This window comes from Zalophus californianus, chromosome X (assembly GCF_009762305.2).
Source record: "Zalophus californianus isolate mZalCal1 chromosome X, mZalCal1.pri.v2, whole genome shotgun sequence".
NCBI classification, from domain to species: Eukaryota; Metazoa; Chordata; class Mammalia; order Carnivora; family Otariidae; genus Zalophus; species Zalophus californianus.
In genome coordinates this window covers 46,988,677-47,007,177 of record NC_045612.1, presented here as the reverse complement: position 1 = coordinate 47,007,177, position 18,501 = coordinate 46,988,677, and the positions used below count along the sequence as shown (strand labels likewise).

The window sequence follows — 18,501 nt, the reverse complement described above, 5'->3', positions numbered from 1 at the left end:
TTTCTGAAAAAAAAAAATCAACTGTTAAACAAGTTTATCCATGAGTGGCAGACTTTTGAGATTTTTTAATGTTACTTTTCTTTCCTGCATTTCTCAGTTTTATCTACAACAAAAGCACTTGGGTTTAGAAGTGAAAAAATAATTTAAAAAAATCCCCAGATGTTCCCATAAGAAAGTCAGTGTCAGATGGTGAATATCCCTAAAGAAAGGGAATTAGGGGACAGGAAAAGATGGTGGAGGAGTGGGGTACCCTATTCCAACTGGTCCCTGGAATTGAGCTGGATATCTACCAGGCCACTCTGAGCACCCACGAAATCAGCCTGAGTTGTAAGAAGATCTGGATCTCTACAAACAGAATATAAAAGACGGTTGGTTTTGAGGTATGAAGTGGGGAGCCGTGATTCAGCGGGCAGATATTGGAGGATAAATGCAGTGGGAGGGAGCCTGGCCGTGGGGATCCTACACCGCTGGTGAGCGATAGCCTCTCGCGCTGGGGATGGGGCACAGACTCGCAGAATGGTAGCAGCGGGGAAAGGACTTTAGATGGAAACCGGAGCAGCAGGGCCGCGTGTGCGAACTGGGGGCCGCTGTCGGTTTTAGAAGCACAAATGGCAGAGACGTGCCTGACCTGGAGGTGAGGACTGGGAGCACTGCTGAGGGGCACACAACCTAGGACGCTACAGTTTATAGCAGCACAGACAGAAATGGAGAGAGTGTGGCCTGGAGAGCTCACAGAAGAACAGACTGCAATCTTTCAGCTCTGAGGCAGAGGGTTGGAAACATCTCTTCTGCTCTGACTTTTGGAAGAGATGGGGAAAGCCACCAGGGAAAGCCGCCAGAGAACAAAAACCCCAAAAACCCGGTTCCCACTAAGCCCATCCCCTGCCATAGGGGGCAGGGCAACTCTGCCCAAGCAGGGTTGCCTAAGTAACAGCACAGCAGGCCCTTCCCCCAGAAGACAGGCTGGGAAAATAAGAGGCCAGCAACCCTAAGGTCCCTAGAAAACAGGTGCATCTTGCTTGGGTTGTGGTCAATAATTTGGACTCTATACATTCCCTCAACCACCCATCAACAGAATGACTAGGAAGAGGAACCCCCCAAATACAAAAGACTCAGAGATTAAGACTCATGCCACAGATTTACAAATGGATTCAGATATAATCAAGATGTCAGAGATGGAATTCAGACTAGCAATTGTGAAGAAATAGCTAGAATGGAGAAATCAATTAATGGCAACATAGACTCTCTAAGGGCAGAAATGAAAGCTGATTGGCAGAACTTAAAAATGCTATCAATGAGATCCAATCTAATCTAGATAATCTAACAGCTAGGGTAAGTGAGGCAGAAGAACGAATTAGTGACCTGGAAGACCGTTTAATAGATAAAAAGGGAAAAGAGGAGGCTAGGGAAAAACAACTCAAAATCCATGAAAATAGAATCAGAGAAATAAGTGACACCATGAAACTTTCCAACGTCAGAATTATTGGAATCCCTGAGGGGGATTCCAATATATTGGAATATATTTGAGCAAATCGTAGCTGAGAACTTCCCTAATCTGGGGAATGAAACAAACATTCGTGTCCTAGAGGCAGAGAGGACACCTCCCAAGATCAAGGAAAACAGGCCAACACCCCGGCATGTAATAGTAAAACTCACAAATCTTAGAACCAAGGAAACCATCTTAAGGGCAGTTAGGGGTAAAAGATTCCTTACATACAGAGGGAGGAATATCAGAATAACATCAGACCTATCCACAGAGACCTGACAAGCCAGAAAGGGCTGGCAAGACATATTCAGGGTACTAAACAAGATGAGCATGCAGCCAAGAATACTTTGTCCAGCAAGGTTGTCATTTAGAATGGATGGAGAGATGCAGAGCTTCCAAGCCTGGCAGAAACTGAAAGAATATGTGACCACCAAACTGGCCCTGCAAGAAATATTAAGGGCGGTTTTATAAAAGGAGAAAGACCCCAAGAGTGATATAGAAAAGAAATTTACAGGGACAATCTATAAAAACAAGATCTTCACAGGAAACATGATGACAATAAATTCATATTTTTCAATAATCACTCTCAACATGAACGGCCTAAATGCTCCCATAAAATGGCACAGGGTTGCAGATTGGATAAAAAGACAGACCCCATCCATATGCTGTCTACAAGAGACTTGTCTTGAACCTGAAGATACATCCAGACTGAAAGTGAAGGGATGGAGATCCACCTTCCATGCCAGCGGACCTCAAAAGAAATCCTTTTGTGTACTGAGTCATTTTATGTTCACAGTTCCATTTTAAGGTAGATATGATGTTAATCCTCATTCTATAGATGAAAAGCTGAGAGGCAGGGAGAATAAGAACTTAATCTAGGACTGCATAGTTAAGGAGCAGTACAGGCTGGGTTTGTATCTAACACCTCATGCTCCATAGTCTGAAAAAAATATCAAAGATTTGGTGTTAAGTGACAGAAGCTGTCTGCACAAACATGCATATTTTAGGAGCTTATTAAATGTAGCACTCAGTATGTTAACATATTCATACAAAATTGGTGGACCTAGTGGGGAAAAGTGGCTTGTGACCATGATGAGACCACTTTCATTACAATCATGGGGATAGAAGCCATAGTGCAGTGGGATAATGAGTCAGTTGGAAGTAAAGAATGTTAACAGGGAATACAGAAAATGCTTTCAGGAACTTTGAAAAGGGAGAGGAAAAGATAAATACAGAGATAATGAGAGATAGGCACTGAGAGACAGAGATATTCTGTGGCTGAATGGTGATGAGGGGTCCAAAGAGGGTTTAAAAATATCTTCAATGCTTTGAAAGTTGAGCAAGTTTAAAAGTTAATGTGAAAGAGTTCTCTGTTCTCAGATTTAATCCTTTTCTTTTCCCATATATTCATGTCCCTTCTTAGCCTCTTACTTCCACTATAGAGTTAATGAGACACCTCTATTGGAATACTATCGATTTTAAACTCAATATATATTTAGTTAGTAAATAAAATGGGTATTTGTGTAACAAAGAAATTATAATAACTCTTAGCTTTTTGCCTCTCAGGAAGGTAGCAGACAGCTGAAATCCTGGTGTGGATGCAGCTGGTCTGAGGACTCCACTGGCGACTGTAAGGCATGGCCAGGATTTTCCTATAAATATGTGAACATACCAAGCAGTCCAGGAGCAACAGTTGGGCAAGCATGACTTGCTGTCCTGGTACCCATCTCTCACTGAGATCAACAGATGAGTCAAAGACCAGCCTGTCTTCCCAACGTGGGTACCTGGATTAGGGTCTGTCTGCTCATAGCCATGATGTTAAGCAGCTCTTATGAGCTTCTGAATCACCCAAGAAAGTAGAGAATTTCTGTCCCCAAACCTTTGAACTCAAGACAAATCAGAGACATATTTGCTCTCTTTGTCTGGATGCTTGTATTCTCATTATAAGAAAACACTGAGAAATAACTTTTAACTTCTGAAACTGCCACTGAGAGAAAAAGATGGTACCCAATTGTGTTTGTCAGGATAGGTTAATAGCATAGCACACAATTCTAATTTTTCTTTGGTTTAATATAATAGAAGTTTATTCTTCTGTCATAAAACAGTCCAACACTTCTATTACTTGTCAAATAGTTGTTATGGATACCTTTCCTGTAAGTGGGGATATAAGGACCCAAGACCTTCCATCTTGTGGCCCTGATAGTCCCTTGAGCCTCAGAGTCCTATGATCAATTTCCTGTTGGCAGAAAGCAAAGGAATGGTGGATTGCTTGGGAGGCTCTTAGTGGTCAGGTATAGAAGTGGTAAGCATCACTTTTATCCACATTCCATTACTTAGTGTTTTAGTTTGAATTCACTCAAAAGCAGAACTTAGACATTGGTTGTTTATTTGGGAGGTGATCCTAGAAAGCAACAGTGAAGTAGGAGCCAGAATGGAGTCAAGAAAGATATAAAGCTAATATATTGGTGCATTATCGACATCACAGCTGCAGTTAAGTAATGGGGAGTAGGACTGGCTGGGACCTCTGAGAAGTATACAAAATGACTCCCAGAAATGTCTGCCCAAAGGTTGAGAGGCTGGAAGTTTTACTCATCACTCCATGTTCTGTTGGTTAAGACTAGTTTCTGGGTGCATTAATTCCCATCCAATTCGGGGATGGATTTGTGTGGGTTAAGAGGACTGCTTAAAGCTAATGAGAAGAATTTGAAGCAGGAAAGTGAATGAAGGTGGCCTGCTTAAGGTAAGACACTGCTGCCACCAGTGTGAGCTCACAGGGAACTGTCCATGACAGCTGTGGATGTGTGCCAAAGAAATGCAATAGGAGGCACCAAAATTCTTGCTACACATGGAAGTCCAGCCAAACACCATATTCTAGATCTTTCTTCTGAGATATAGATGCTTATATGTACTAGAAATGTCCACTTAGAGAAAGAAAGGTATTAGTATCCATCCATACATGCATGAATTGCCAAGGAGAACATACACAGCTCAAGAACACTTATCTTTAAGTACTGCGTGATCATAGAGTTAAAAGGATGTAGCGTGTTATTTGAGGAGACTAGTAGCTCAGTATTAGTCTTTTTCTTATCTCTGTACTAATGACAAGATTTTTTAAAAAAATTACACGTTTCTGAGTTTTTATTTTCTCATTTGTATGATGGGAATAATTATGTCTATATCAGACAATTATTGTGAAGAGCAAAAAAGCAAAATATTTCAGGGGCGCTGGGTGGCACAGTCGGTTGAGCTTCTGCCTTTGGCTCGGGTCATGAACCCAGGGTCCTGGGATTGAGACCCGTGTGGAGCCCTGTGTGGAACCCCTCGTCAGGCTCCCTGCTCAGCTGCTTAGTGGAGAGTCTGCTTATCCATCTCCCTTTGCCCCTCACCCTCTCTCTCGTTCTCTCTCTCTCTCAAATAAATTAAAAATCTTTAAAAAAAGCAAAATATTTCAAGTGTCATACACAGCAAATGGTACATTTGTACTTCACTGATGTTAGTTTCCTTCCTTTCTCACATCCATCCTTCCTTTAAAGGAGATTCCTTTGACATAACCCAAATAACATGATTACATAATTATCATGTGAAAATGTTAAATGGAAGGGAAATGTACAAGTTTCCACTATGTATAACTTCTATGTATCCTATGTACATAGTCATTTTTATGTACTAGAGTGATTTCTCTGCTAATTTAGAAAAAAGGAAAATAATCACTGGATCAGTTATGAGGGTTTGAAAAAGAAAACCATCATCCCTTTCATTTTATTTCATATATTCTCCATACCACTTTTTGATGATATATTATTTTTCTCAAGAATAATATGTCTAATGTGACCAAGAAAGAAGAGGCTTTGCAAAAGAACTTTGCAGTAGAACACCTGGGGGCCAGGCATACCATATGGGCTTGATTACATCATGTCCCCTGTGCTGGCCATTTTTTTGGGGGGGGAGGGATAACACCTCTCAGATAGATGTAGGGGTTAGTGAGATCCCATCTGGGGAAGCACATATGATAAAATGTCATATGACCAAATGCTCACATTTGCATGTAAAATGGTGAAATGTGAATAAGGTCAGTGGATTATAACAATGTTATTTTTCTGTTTGTGATATTTTACTGTAATTACACAAGTTACCATTGAGGGTAAATGGGTAAAGGGCAGAAGATAACTTATTCTGTTGTTTCTCACAACTACATGTAAATCTACCATTGTCTATATATACATATATATACATATATGGTTTTTCTTGTCTAGGGAACTAAGAAAACACACCCAGTTGAACCCTTGCTATGTGCCAGGCACTAGGCAGGTGGCTCTAGGATAAAAATACTTCCTGGTTTTCCCTTGATAGAAGGGTTACCTGTTGACCTGTAGTCCTTGTAGTTTAACAATTGTTCAATATCTTCATTTTTAAACAATGTATTATTATTACTGATATCTACATTAAAATAAGCCAGAATGGGTTTAGTAGACCTTGTTTACTTGAATTAGTTTTTTAGTTCTACTGTTACAAATAAACATAAACTTGAAAGCTTAAGACAACACATATTTATTCTTTTCCAAGAGTGTTCCATTAAGTCCAAAATCAGTTTTACTGGGCTGCAATCAAAGCTGTTGGAGGTTTCTAGGAGAGGTTTCCCTTCTGGAGGTTCTAGGGGAGAATCCATTTTTTCTTGCCTTTTCCAGCTTCTATAACTACATTCCTTGGATCTTGGCTCCTTCCTCCATCTTCAAAGCCAGAAGCTTAGCATTTTAGTTCAGTTGTCACATTGCCTTCTTCTGTAGTAAAAGCTCCTTTTCTTTCCCTCATAGAAAGGACACTTGTAATTGTATTTATAACCCAAATGGATAATCCAGGATACCCTCCCATCTCAAAATTCTTAATTTAATCACACTTGAAATGTTTCTTTCCCAATTCAACATAATTAACATAACCATTTCAAGGACAATGTGCAGGGTTGTCACTGGTAAAATGAAGTAAACTCATGCAGGAGCAGCTGCAGAGCTAACTCCTTTTTGTTTTAAGTGGTAGTGAGAACATATGATGCTGCTACCTCCACTGGTTATGTATGACTAGCTAGTTGGGCTATGATCCATGCCAAGGATACCCAAATTGCATGAAAATGCTAGCCCATCAGACAATAAGATCGGAGGAAAACATGGCAAATAATGGGTTTAACTCTATGTGAAATGTGTGGGAAGTAAAGGCTGAGCTGTCCTACTGTGGAACATGAAAATCTTGGTACAGTGGTTTTGTCATTTATCACACTGTGTAAATCTACATTTATTTTATTGTTGGGATGATTCTTTAATTTTTCAATAAGAAATGAAGGTGCATATTGAATGGAAGATTAAGTAACAAATTTCATTTAGGAAAGTTGGTGATAAACATTTATTTAACTTGCACAAGACATTTGCTGGCATTTACTATGCACTAAGGGGACTGTAGTGATATTATTGACCTCATGAAAACCCAAATCTACAAACCTGCTGAAGAAACATTTGCATCTACTTCAGAAGGTAGTAGTTATTTTAAGAAGAATGTGCTAATTTAGTACATACAGTTGCAGTTGTGTTGACTTTTCATTGTATGAACACAACTTCTAATTTAAATAAAACTATTTTTCTTCTGATTTAATTGCACAAATCTTGAATTCCAAGTTTTTGTGTCCATGTTTAAAAACAGGAATGATAGCTGATAATATGTTGACTCTATTAACAAAAGAACTCAGGAAACAATTATTGATGATAGCTTACTTATTTTTTTGTATTGATGATAACTTAAAATCAGCATCATCAGATGATTAAAACAGAAAATCTGTTTTAGTGATTTGATATTATTTTAGTCAAATTTATGGAATAATAACAATAATGATCAAATACTTTTGAAGTTCATATTCATGAAAGGGAAACATCCAGCCTTGTTATGAATGATATTGTGAATTCAGTCAAAAATTCAACATTGAGGGTAGTATTTTTTGTTATATGGTGATAATGCGAATACGCATTTTGGTGGAGCAAAATGTTGTGGAAAGATCAATGTTTTGCTAAATAAGAAATATGCAGCAGAAATAGTTAGAATTGGTTGTGTCACACACATAATTCATAATTGTGTAAACAAGATGTGGCATTTTGCAAATCAAAAGAGAAATGGAGGTTTCCCATATTTACACATAAAAAAACTCATGCACACATATACTCTGTATGTGTGTGAGAGAGAATACACAGTAGAAGCTACAATATTGGCAATTTTCTAGTTCTCTGGCTGGGTGGTGGTTTCACAAATGTGAAAGAGAAAGGGACAAACATGGGTTACTAATAAGAGTGTTGTGAACCAAGGGTTATGATGAATCTATACATCTGTGGTGCATTTAAAAAAATGTCTTAATGCTTTTTTTTTCTTTTTGCCTGTCTGACATTCTACATGAGAACAGGTCAAATATTGGAGTGCAAGTTTCAAGTGTGAAGAGAAGTGAACGGAGAAGGTGAAAAGGAGGTTGCTGAAAGCAGGTTGGGGTATATGGATTTTGAGGTCCCTCGGGGATATTCAAGCAGTGCTATCCAATAGACAGTGGGCAAAGAGGGTCTGGGGCTAAGGGGAGGAAATAGCTTGGAGATGGAGATTTGAGAATCATCTGTGCTTAGAGGGAAATGATCAGAACTCTCTCAGGGAGAGAGCACGTGTGGACTGAGAGAAGAGGCCCAGGAACACAGCTACTCAAGGTGGCAGCGCCGCTTCCTGGCGGGCACTACTGCCTGGGCTCTGGAGTCAGGCAGAGCCGGTCTTGAAAGCAGCCTGTGGGACTCAGTTGCTGAGCGCTCCTGGCAAAGTCGGGTACCGTTCCTGTGATCAGCGATCACACCTGCAATGACGTACATCGCAGAGGGATGCTGTGCGAGGACCTGAGATGCGCCAGGTAAAGCACCTGCGGTCGGGAAGCCTCCGGGCGCCTGCTCTCTCCTTGATTCCCCCTTTGCCACCCCGCCCCCCCACCGTGTTCGGTTGCTCGGTCCCTTGGGGATGGGGGTGAGGGGGCGGGGCGGGGACCGAGCTCGGGTGACGCGGCGCTCACGTGACCGGCTGGGCGCCGACGTGGGCAGCAGCCCCGGCGCCCGCCCGCTCGCCGGCCCTGCGGTCCGGTCCCTGCGCCCTCCGCTCCCATCGCCCGCGCGGATCCAGCTCCCTGAGCTGCCCGGGCGGCGGGCGAGGGGCAAGCGGGCTTCGGCGAGCCCGAGGAGGCGCAGGCCTTCCCCGGGCCCCGCAGGTCAGTGTGAAGGTGGGCGCTGCTGGCGGCCCCGCGCTGGGGTGGAGGTGGATGGCAGTAGGAACCCGGAGCAGCGCGGGATGGGATGGGGTCCGGGAGGTTGGTGAGGAGGGGGATGCAGCGCGGATGTGAGCAGGTGGGGAGGGAGCACCCCGCCGCCTCCTCGACGCCCCTCCTGTGCGCCCTCCATGCACTTTTGGACCTGAAATGGGGGGGCGCCCCTGCAGTGCGACAGTGAAATGTAGACATATTCTAGAAATAACCCCCTATCACACTCTGCAACTAAAAGGAAATACCGACCTCCACGGAAAGGGGGTGAGGGTGGGCGGCTTGCCTGCAGGGGAAGGGGACACAGAGATCCAAACCATTTGGAAAGCATCCTGGTCTGAAGTCTGAGGCCTGAAAAGTAATGGAGGCTGGGGTTCAGGGGAGGTAGGGGAGGGAAATGTTGTATGAGGAGGGCCCAGATTCAGGAAAGAAACCTCAGTAGGCTGAGTGCACAGTCGCTGCTCTTGTCACTCTCTGTCTGCAGGTCTGGTGTCTGTCCTCAGCACTGTGCAAGTGTAGAAAAGGAGGAGGAACATGTCCAGAGTCCCCACAGGTCAGTGAAGGGGGGCAGGGTGCTGGACAGGAATGGTGGGGGGTGTAGAGGGCACAGCTTGGCCAGAATTTGAGGTCACCAGTGCCCATCCCCCCACTGCCCATCCCACCACCACATATATTGCACACACCCAGCCACACTGAAGGATGGTATAGAAGGTGGTAGCCCCTGCCAGGGAAAAGTTTGGGAGGAATGGTGGGGTAAATGGTTATATAGAAGACACTTGGAGGGCTGGGATTCAGAAAAGGGACCAGAGTTTTTGTGCATCTACTGAATGCCCAGCCCCTCTCTCCTGTCTGTCTGCAGTTCTGTGTGTTTGTTGTCAGCACTCTACAAGGCTAGAAAAGGAAGAGTTACTTGTTCTGAATTTCTGCAGGTCAGTGAAATAAGGGAGTCCTGGACAGGGACTCAGAGTGGTGGGGAGTGTGGAGCGTACAGCATGGACAGAATTTGGAACCCCACTACCCACCTCCCAGCACATTTACACTTTACCACGCTGAGCAAACAAAGAGAAAATGTCAGGGCCTGAGAGAGAAATGGTTGGCTCACCTGTGTGGGAGGAATGGTGGGAGAAGGAGTGTGGCTGAAGACACACTTGGAGGGCCAGGCCAGGTTAAAGGAACTCAGACAAGGGGAGATATGTGACTACTTTCCAGACCTGCATTCCACCCCCAAGCCCTCAGTCTCCCTTGTCTACTCTTCTTCCCACTCCCAGGACAGGAAAAGGAGGGGAATCTCAACATGGAAAAACTCTGTGATGCAAATGAAGGAATGCCTGAGAACCAAGGAAAGATGGAATACAAAGAACCGCCACAGGATGCGGGAAAGCCAGAATTAGCTTGTACTCTGGAAGACAAGGAAAAGTTGGAAAATGAGGGGAAGACAGAAAATGAGGAAATACTAAAGGACAAGGAAAGGCCAGGGAGTGTGGCAAAGCGAAAAGAGGGAAAGCCAGTAAACGAGGGAAAGCCAGTAAACGAGGGAAAGCCAGAGATCCAGGAAAAGCCAAAAGAAGAAAAGCCAGCCATCGAATCAAGGGTTGCAGGAAAGCGCCCAGCTGGGGATGATGTACCCAGGAAGGCCAAAAGAAAAACCAACAAGGGGCTGGCTCAGTGCCTCAAGGAATACAAGGAGGCCATACACGATATGCATTTGAACAATGAGGAGATGCTAAAAGAATTTGACGAGATGGCCAGGGTGGAGGATGAGGTGAAGAAAACCAGACAGAAATTGGGGGGATTTATGTGGATGCAAAAAGTTTACAGGACCCCTTCCACCCTAGGGGCCCAAGGGAACTCAGGGGTGGGTGCAGAGCCCCACAAAGGGGCTTTGAAGACATTCCTTTTGTGTAGTGCCCCTGGCAGGCATTTGCCAAGCCCTGTGCTTTAATCTTATGCTAATAATTTGCTTTAGCTGTCACTCTGGTTATCAGTAGCCTTTTGATCCAACTAGAGCACTCTACCAGTAGGGGATTTTTCACCCATGTGCATTGCAAAGTCGTTATAATTCTTGGAAAATAAAGTAGCTTATAATATCATCTATAGAATCAGTCCACTTTGTAAAAAAACACATAAGTTTATATAGTACATCTATGCACAGGAAAAATAGAAACTTTTGTTCACCAAAAGGTTAACAGTGGTTCTCTGAATTTTAAGACTGTGGGTGACTTATTTGTTTTCTTTCTACTCATATTTTTTCCCTAAAGAACACAGATTATTTTTCTCATAAAGAAATACTAAAGTATAAAAAAAGAAAACAATACACAAAAGGAAATACAAAGATCTGTTCAGTGAGTTTATGAAGGCAATGGAGACACTTAAAATTCTTGTCAGAACTTAAAACAATATGTAGAACTCACATTACCTCTAGGACTCATATTTAGAGGAATCAGCCGGCAGTTATGACAGATCCATTGCTGTAAAAGACAGTCTTGTCATCTGTGAAATGGGGATAATACTTGCCTCACAGGATTGCCGAATGGAATAGATGAGGTGCTGAGTATGTGAGCTGTGTTGGTCTGGTTTCTACTTTTTCCCCTACACTAGCAGGGACCAAGACCCGGCCCCCCATCAGACACTTGGAAGAGGGTAAGGTACAGCTCACCTATGCTCAGGAACAAGGCCAAAAGATGGGTGCCACCCTCCCCTGGGTACTGCCATGTCTTCTGGACACTGTGCCTTTTCTTATGAGTTCTGCACACTATTAAGGGTCCCACTGCTGCTGATGGGCTGGTGTCCTCAAGGTGACAAAGTTATGCTTACCCAAGTGGGTTAACACCTCAGTGATACTTTGGCCCTTAATGGATTTCAGATTTTTTTTTAGCAAAACAATCCTTTCTGTGTTTGTTGCTTTGTAATTATGTATTTGCAGACAGCTATCTCTACTGGTTTCAGATATGGGAGGCTAGAATAAAATCTGAGTGGCACACACCAGTTTTTTCATCTGTTGGTGCCTTGTCTGCTTGATTCCTCTTTCCTTAGAGGAAATTGTCTCCTAGGAAACTCTTGCCAGGTCCTGCCTTACAAGGTTAACACACCTTCCCACACTTAAGGTTTTCAGAGCATTGCTACTTAAATAGTGGTCAGTGGACCAGCTGCATCAGCATCACCTGAGAGAGAGTTAGAAATGCAGAATCTCAAGTCCCCATCCAAGATGTACTGAATCAGAATCTCCATTTAACAATATCTGTAGTTGATTTCTGTATGCATTAAAATTTGAGAAGCACTGTTTTTAAGGAGACTTTACCTAGCCTCCCTACTCCCACCTTCACATGAAATATGTGACTAGAAGAATAAATACATGTACTACATAAGATATACATCAGATTATCTTTGTTAAACTGTGTTAACTGTGTTAAACTTTAGTTCTACATTCCCTGTACTAATAGAGCCTAAAACAAATTTAGTGAGTCAAGACCTGCAATTTATTAAGGAAGTAGGGTAGATTAGTAAATAATCAGATTATATCACATCACAGGTAGGTAGGGTAAGAATTGTTTTGTGAAATTTGTGTTTCAGTTACATATATATGTATATTTGTACACCCTGAGTTGTGATGAAAAATGTATTTATGATTGTGGACTGATACTTTTAAAAAACTGAGAAACACTGCATTGTACTCTGCTTCTCAAAGCACAATCTTTCCTTTCCATCCTAGTACCTCTAATGCCTAGCACAGTGTCTGACAAGTCACAGGTTCTTAATAAATTTATAAATAATAATAATTAGGAGTTCTCACCCCAGATAATGTCTTGTCTAGATAAATAACTGAACTTCTCTAGCAGGGTTTACTTGCAGTTCCAAATGGAACACCATGTAGAAGTGTATTACCACAAATTTAACCCTATCTCATTTTATTAAAGCTTGCATGTTTTTGAAGTGTGCTAGTCTGCCACATGTCAGAATCACCAGGGGACTCTGTTGAAAATGTGAACTCCTGACCCCTACCTCAGATCTACTTATGTGATTCTTATGACTGTGATTCTCAGACTTCTTATGTGATTCTGATTCATCCTAAAGGCCGATGTCCACTGACTTATATATTCATTATGATCTCAGTCATATTAAGTGTGAACCACCAATAGGTAAACAGAAGAAAACAATTGCAACATCTATTTCTGGAGAGAGATGGGAGATGAAGTTCTTTCTAAGGTGTAAAACAAAGTTTGGGAGTAAGAATACATAAAGGCAAGGATTCATATATCTACTGAAGAGAACCTGAAAGTGTCTTTAGAGCAAATCAGATCTAGAAACAAAGGCAAATGGAAAGCATCTCATAGTATTGTGTAGTTCCTTCTTCAGGTGCTATGATAACTATAGCAGTTAAACAGTTCCATTGCTGAAGAAGACTCATGGGACTCCAAATGTCGGTGCTTGCAAATCCATAGTTTAGTGCAAAAAAAAAGATGCAATATAGCAACAGCATTAAGGTTATGTGTCACAGCTAAAAGCTGTCTTATGAGACAGACAAGGGGTCTGGAGTGGCCAGGTGCAAGCTCCAATTGTCTGCCCTCTCTATAGGAGCCCTGGCAATAGGCACTTCTTTTGGACCAGGAACCACTGATGTGTACACAGAATACCTCAGAACCAGAGAGCACAAATGGAGTCTCTGCCCAGGATTCTCCTACACTGCTGGTTATGTAGGCATATTCTTGCTATGTAGCTAGCTTCAACAGCAGAGCGCTCTTGGTGGGAAGGTTCACCAAGACTAGGTGCAAATAATCAAACTTGTTGTTACTAATAAACAACAAGCTGGTACAAAGCATCCATAACTTCTCAGACCCGTGGTTATAAAACAGTATTCGTATTATCTTTAATGCCTTTACCATAGGACAGTACTACACAGGTACATTTCTTATTTCAGTAGGTGAGCTCAGACAAATCCCAGTCTTATTTGGGTTGACCCTCTAATAACAATATACCATTTACTCTCTTCCTTACAATGTAAATAAAGTCAATGGGGTACCCTTTCTCACTGCAGGCACAATTCCCACTGACTACTACTAACATGACTTTCACCCAGTTGCTGGATATCTCTCCATCTCATCTGGATTCACTCTCCTCCCTTTCTGTATCCTGGGAAGTCTGACCTATATGAACTACATCAAAGGACTCCCTTGTCCTTTGGGAACCAGCAGTGAACAATGTGGTCAGGAACTTTTCCTCCCAGTTTGTTTCCTGCACTGTCACCAGATGCCGAGTCTCTTCTCCAAAGGTTTCTGTAAGGTGGCCCTCTCAACATAGGCTATGTGTCTCCAACTTTTAGTAAATCCTCTCTCCCTTTGTCTTTCAGGGCTAGGGCTGATAATCCTACCTTTACTAGCGACAGAGTATTGCACTGTCTCTTGTGGTTCTCCAATACTCTTCCCACACCATTGTGTATTGACTTTTTGAAAAAAAAAACAAAAAACTCCTCTCACATTTTCTAATGTGAATGTGCCCCCTGTTTTCTGCCATGCACTTCTCAGATATAGTAGTAAATACCAAAAGTTACTACAGGAATTGGGTTGCTCATTTGAAGAGGGAAAAATAACCTCCTTACAATGGGTGTAAGGAGAGTGGAAAGCAGCTATTAGGAGAGGTTCACTGGTACATGGCATGTGTCAGTATCACAGTCAAATTAACACCACTGGTGGCATGGAATGAAGTACAGGAATCCAAAGTTTTGGGAATCAAGCAGATGTGTCATGTAAATACTGTGTTGAAAATAAGTATCCAAAAAGTTGTGGAGTTATCTGATGGTCTTAAAGAGTATGCATAGGGAAAAGAGGAAATTAAAAACTATGAAAATACAACAGAAAACACATGTAGAACACTAGAAAACCTGCATGACATGTTTGAAGGAGTCCCTCATCTTATGATATATAAAACTGAGGACCAAGTCTGGGTACTCATAGTGTCACAGAGTTCCACTGCCAATAAAATGTTCTACCTGCTATGGCTTTTACAATAAGGTAAGGATGCAAGTAGGGAAAGAGTGGAATCCTGAAATATCAAATAGGGACATTTGTGTAGACATGCTCTAAAATATTAAGAAATGCACTAGTGAGAGGGTCACCAAGCATCTTTGAAAATTTCTGTGTGTCTGTGCTCTGTAGGCTGGAGAGAATGGTGGAGAGTACTGCAATGGAATCAGCTACTTGATCTTAATGTGAATAAAGGGATCCCAGAGTGATGGAGGTCAGGTGACAGTGCTTAATCAGATAAGACAAGGTGAGTGCAACTACAACAATAAGCCACAGGAATGAAATGATAATTAGAGGATGTTTGAACCACAGGGATCTGTGGTGATGGCTAATCAGAGAATTCCAAAAAATGAAATAATTGGGCAGTGTATAGGATGCTGCTCAATATACTTCAGGCAGAAAAAAAATTCTAGATCTGCTGGAGAGCCTAATTAGAGTTGCTGTGGTGGGGTTTCTCAACTTCTTACTCAACTGAGGGGAAGGCAGAGTACCTTTAAAGTAGGACCCTACAGCCACTGGTGTATGTTATAAATCTTCCATTCAACCTTTCCTAGTGGGACCTGCAGATATTTTTTAGGGTGACTGTGCACTAGAGAAAAGGAAATATCAAGACCTTCTGAGAGTTATTAGCTAAAGACTCTGAACTGGTGTTAACCTCTAGACTGAGAAACAGAGAGGCAACAAGATAGTACAGAAAAGGCTATGACAGACTAATGGGGCATGGTGGGAAAAAATCTACTGTACATGTAATCAGAGTTCCAGAAGAAGAGGAGAAAGAGAATGGAGAAGAAACACTGTGAAGAAATAATGGAAAACTGACTTCTGTCATGACTGCCTGAGGAGCCCCACTACTGACCTGATACCCAGTGAAAGTGATGAAAATTATATTTTAAAAACCAACAACCATTAAAGCTTTTGGAAATGGTCCTAAGGACAAACAGCACACAAAGAAACATCTGTTCAAGAAAATCTACAAAAATTTAGTAAAGTGAGAGCCTGTAATATTTGAACCAAGACAGTTCCTTCCCCAGTTTCCAAGCTCAATGAGGTGGATACTTCATTCCACACTGCTGCAGCCAAAAACACAGGGCTCCTTCTCCCCAAGACCCCATCCAGAAGGCCTACTTCACAAGAGGGGCAGGACTTCAGCATTCTTCATCCTTATCCCAAATGCCTGTTGCTGAGACTAAATCCTGGATGAGTTCAGCTGAGGGGGGGTTCTCCCTTCTTCTGCCCAACTCCCACTTGTGGAACAGAGAATCTACCTTGGGCATAGCATGCCTAGAATATTTGGGGCTCAAATTGTCCTTGCCTTGAATAAGGAAAGGGTTAAGGTATAGGCAGGGAAAGATAGGGGGCCCCTGGCTAGGCTCTGAGACTATTCCTGGCAGGCAGAAGCACTAAGAGAGAGTGAATGAACAAGAGATAAGGAAACAGACCACCTGGCTTTGGATGGTCCGGAGTATTTTTCTTTGGTGGCTACAATGTATCATAAAAAAATTACCAAATCTCAAAGAATTAAGTCATTAAGGGTGTTATCAATAGTCCATGCTCAAACCAAGATGGCACAAGAAGCTCAAGGCCATAAGTTTCCCAGTCAGTTTTCAATAAAAGACCAGCCTACAAGCTCTCAGTGGCAACCCTGTCGGGACCCCTCTCACTCCTGAGAGCTTTTTCTGTATCTTTGACTAAAAAATCTCTATTATTTTACTCACTCTCCTTTGTCTGTGAGATTTATTCTTCGACTCTTTGAGACAAGCACCTAGTTGTCCCGCTTCAGCCTCAGCTTATGAGGCAGTGGTACTATGCCAGGAAATGCAAACTGAGAGGACCTCAGGCTGCTGTCCCCATCCACTGAGGGCTCAGATCATACAACAGATGTGATATTCAGAAAGAAGCTATCCATTGCCTGATCCCCAGTTCCAGAGCCCTTGTTCAGAGATTTTACTGGCGGGATAAGCAAGCCATAAAATAGCTCCTTATCTATTCCCAAAGGAACTGGCTTCACCTACAACAGAGCACAGAGAATCTTAAGCCTAAGGGCACTCTCAAGAAGTGTGATGGTTGTGGTGAAAATAAATTGGAAGAATTCTCATGGGTCTAACAAACATAGAGCCTTGACTGTGGGCTGGCTGGTTTGCAGGAGAGAACTGAAAAATAAGACAGCTTAGAGGAACCCTCCTGGAGTCAAGTATCAAACAGGTATCAAAAGCTGACCTCAGAAAGTATCCATCTGAAGGAGTCACAGTTTGATTGGATTAATTTGCAGAGAAATTTATGCCAAGGGCACTGCTGAAAACAAGAGAGCAATCAACTAAGAATTAGTGGAATTTAACAGCTAGATGTGTTCAGGGAAACAGTGAAGGAAAACTCTACCAATACCACTGTGATTCCAGTATGCCTGTGTTCATACCCAAATTTGAACATCAGAAGGTTAACACTATGTGTGTGAGCAGTAGATTTTACTAAAATAGTCCAGCCAGTCACTAAACAAATAAACAGGTAGATAACAATAAGAAATCATGGTGTGGGGGGAGTATCCTGAGTTGCTACAATATATTATATAAAATGTCCAGTTTCCAGCAAAAATTATATGACTAGCAAAGAAACAAAAAAGTATACCTCATGCACTGGGAAAGAAAGCAGGCAAAAAACTGGGAGAGAGACCAGATATCATATCTAATAGAAAAATATTTCAATGATATATAGATATATCTAAATATTTATCTATCTATAAAATATGTACATATATATTTCCACAGAACTAAAGGAAAGTATGATTAAAGATGTATAGGAAGGTGTAATGACAATGTCATATTCAAAAGAGAATATCAATAAAAAGATAGAAATTATAAAAAACTAAATGGAATTCTGGAGGTGAAAAGTACAACAACTGAAGTAAAAGTTTTTCACCAGAGGGATTCAACAGTAAATTTGAACTGGCAGAAAAGAATTGGAAAACTTGAAGTTAGATCAATAGAGATTATACAAACTGAACAACAGAGAGAAACAAGCATGAAGAAAATGAACAGAGTCTCAGAGAAATGTGGCACACCATTGGGCACACCAGCATTACGTTTAAGAGTAGTACCAGAAAAGAGGAAAGAGAAAGATTATTGGTACTATAACATATAAAATTTTACTATATGTGTAATATATTTGCTAATAACAGCACAAAAGAGGTGGGTGGGAGTAAAGCTGTAAAGGGCTGAGGAAATAACTACAGGTGGGAAAGTGTTATAAATAAAAGTCATAAATATGACAACGTGTTGTTGGCCTTGCAACATTAATAAATGTAAAATATAATGATAATGGCACAAAAGGGGAGATAAGGGAATAGAGCTATATAGTAATAACATTTTTATATATCATTGGAATTAAAAAGGTATGACTCTGAAACTGATTATGATATGTTAAGATATATATGGTAAATGGGAGCAACCACTAAAAACATAAGTAAAAAATATTGTAAAAAGTATTAAAGTACACTATATTTAAAAATAAACAGGTAATGCAAAATAAAGCAGTGAAAGAGGAATAGGGGAAAAGACATGATCATAGAAAATAAAAAGTAAAATGACAGAAGTAAATCCAGCTATATCAACAATTACTTTAAATATGAATGCATTAAACAATCCAATCAAAAGACACACATTGTCAAACTGGATAAAAAACATGATTCAATG

General features: G+C 41.5%; 1 protein-coding gene across 1 annotated transcript; it reads left to right on the top strand.

Annotated features, from left to right (window-relative positions):
* Positions 1-8,586: 8,586 nt before the first annotated feature.
* Positions 8,587-10,889, top strand: TCEAL2 (transcription elongation factor A like 2). The gene is given in 4 exon segments (XM_027608740.1): positions 8,587-8,750; positions 9,283-9,351; positions 10,067-10,606; positions 10,609-10,889. Coding segments are annotated over 3 exon segments (654 nt in total). The 5' UTR covers positions 8,587-8,750; positions 9,283-9,332; the 3' UTR covers positions 10,704-10,889.
* The last annotated feature ends 7,612 nt before the right edge of the window (positions 10,890-18,501 follow it).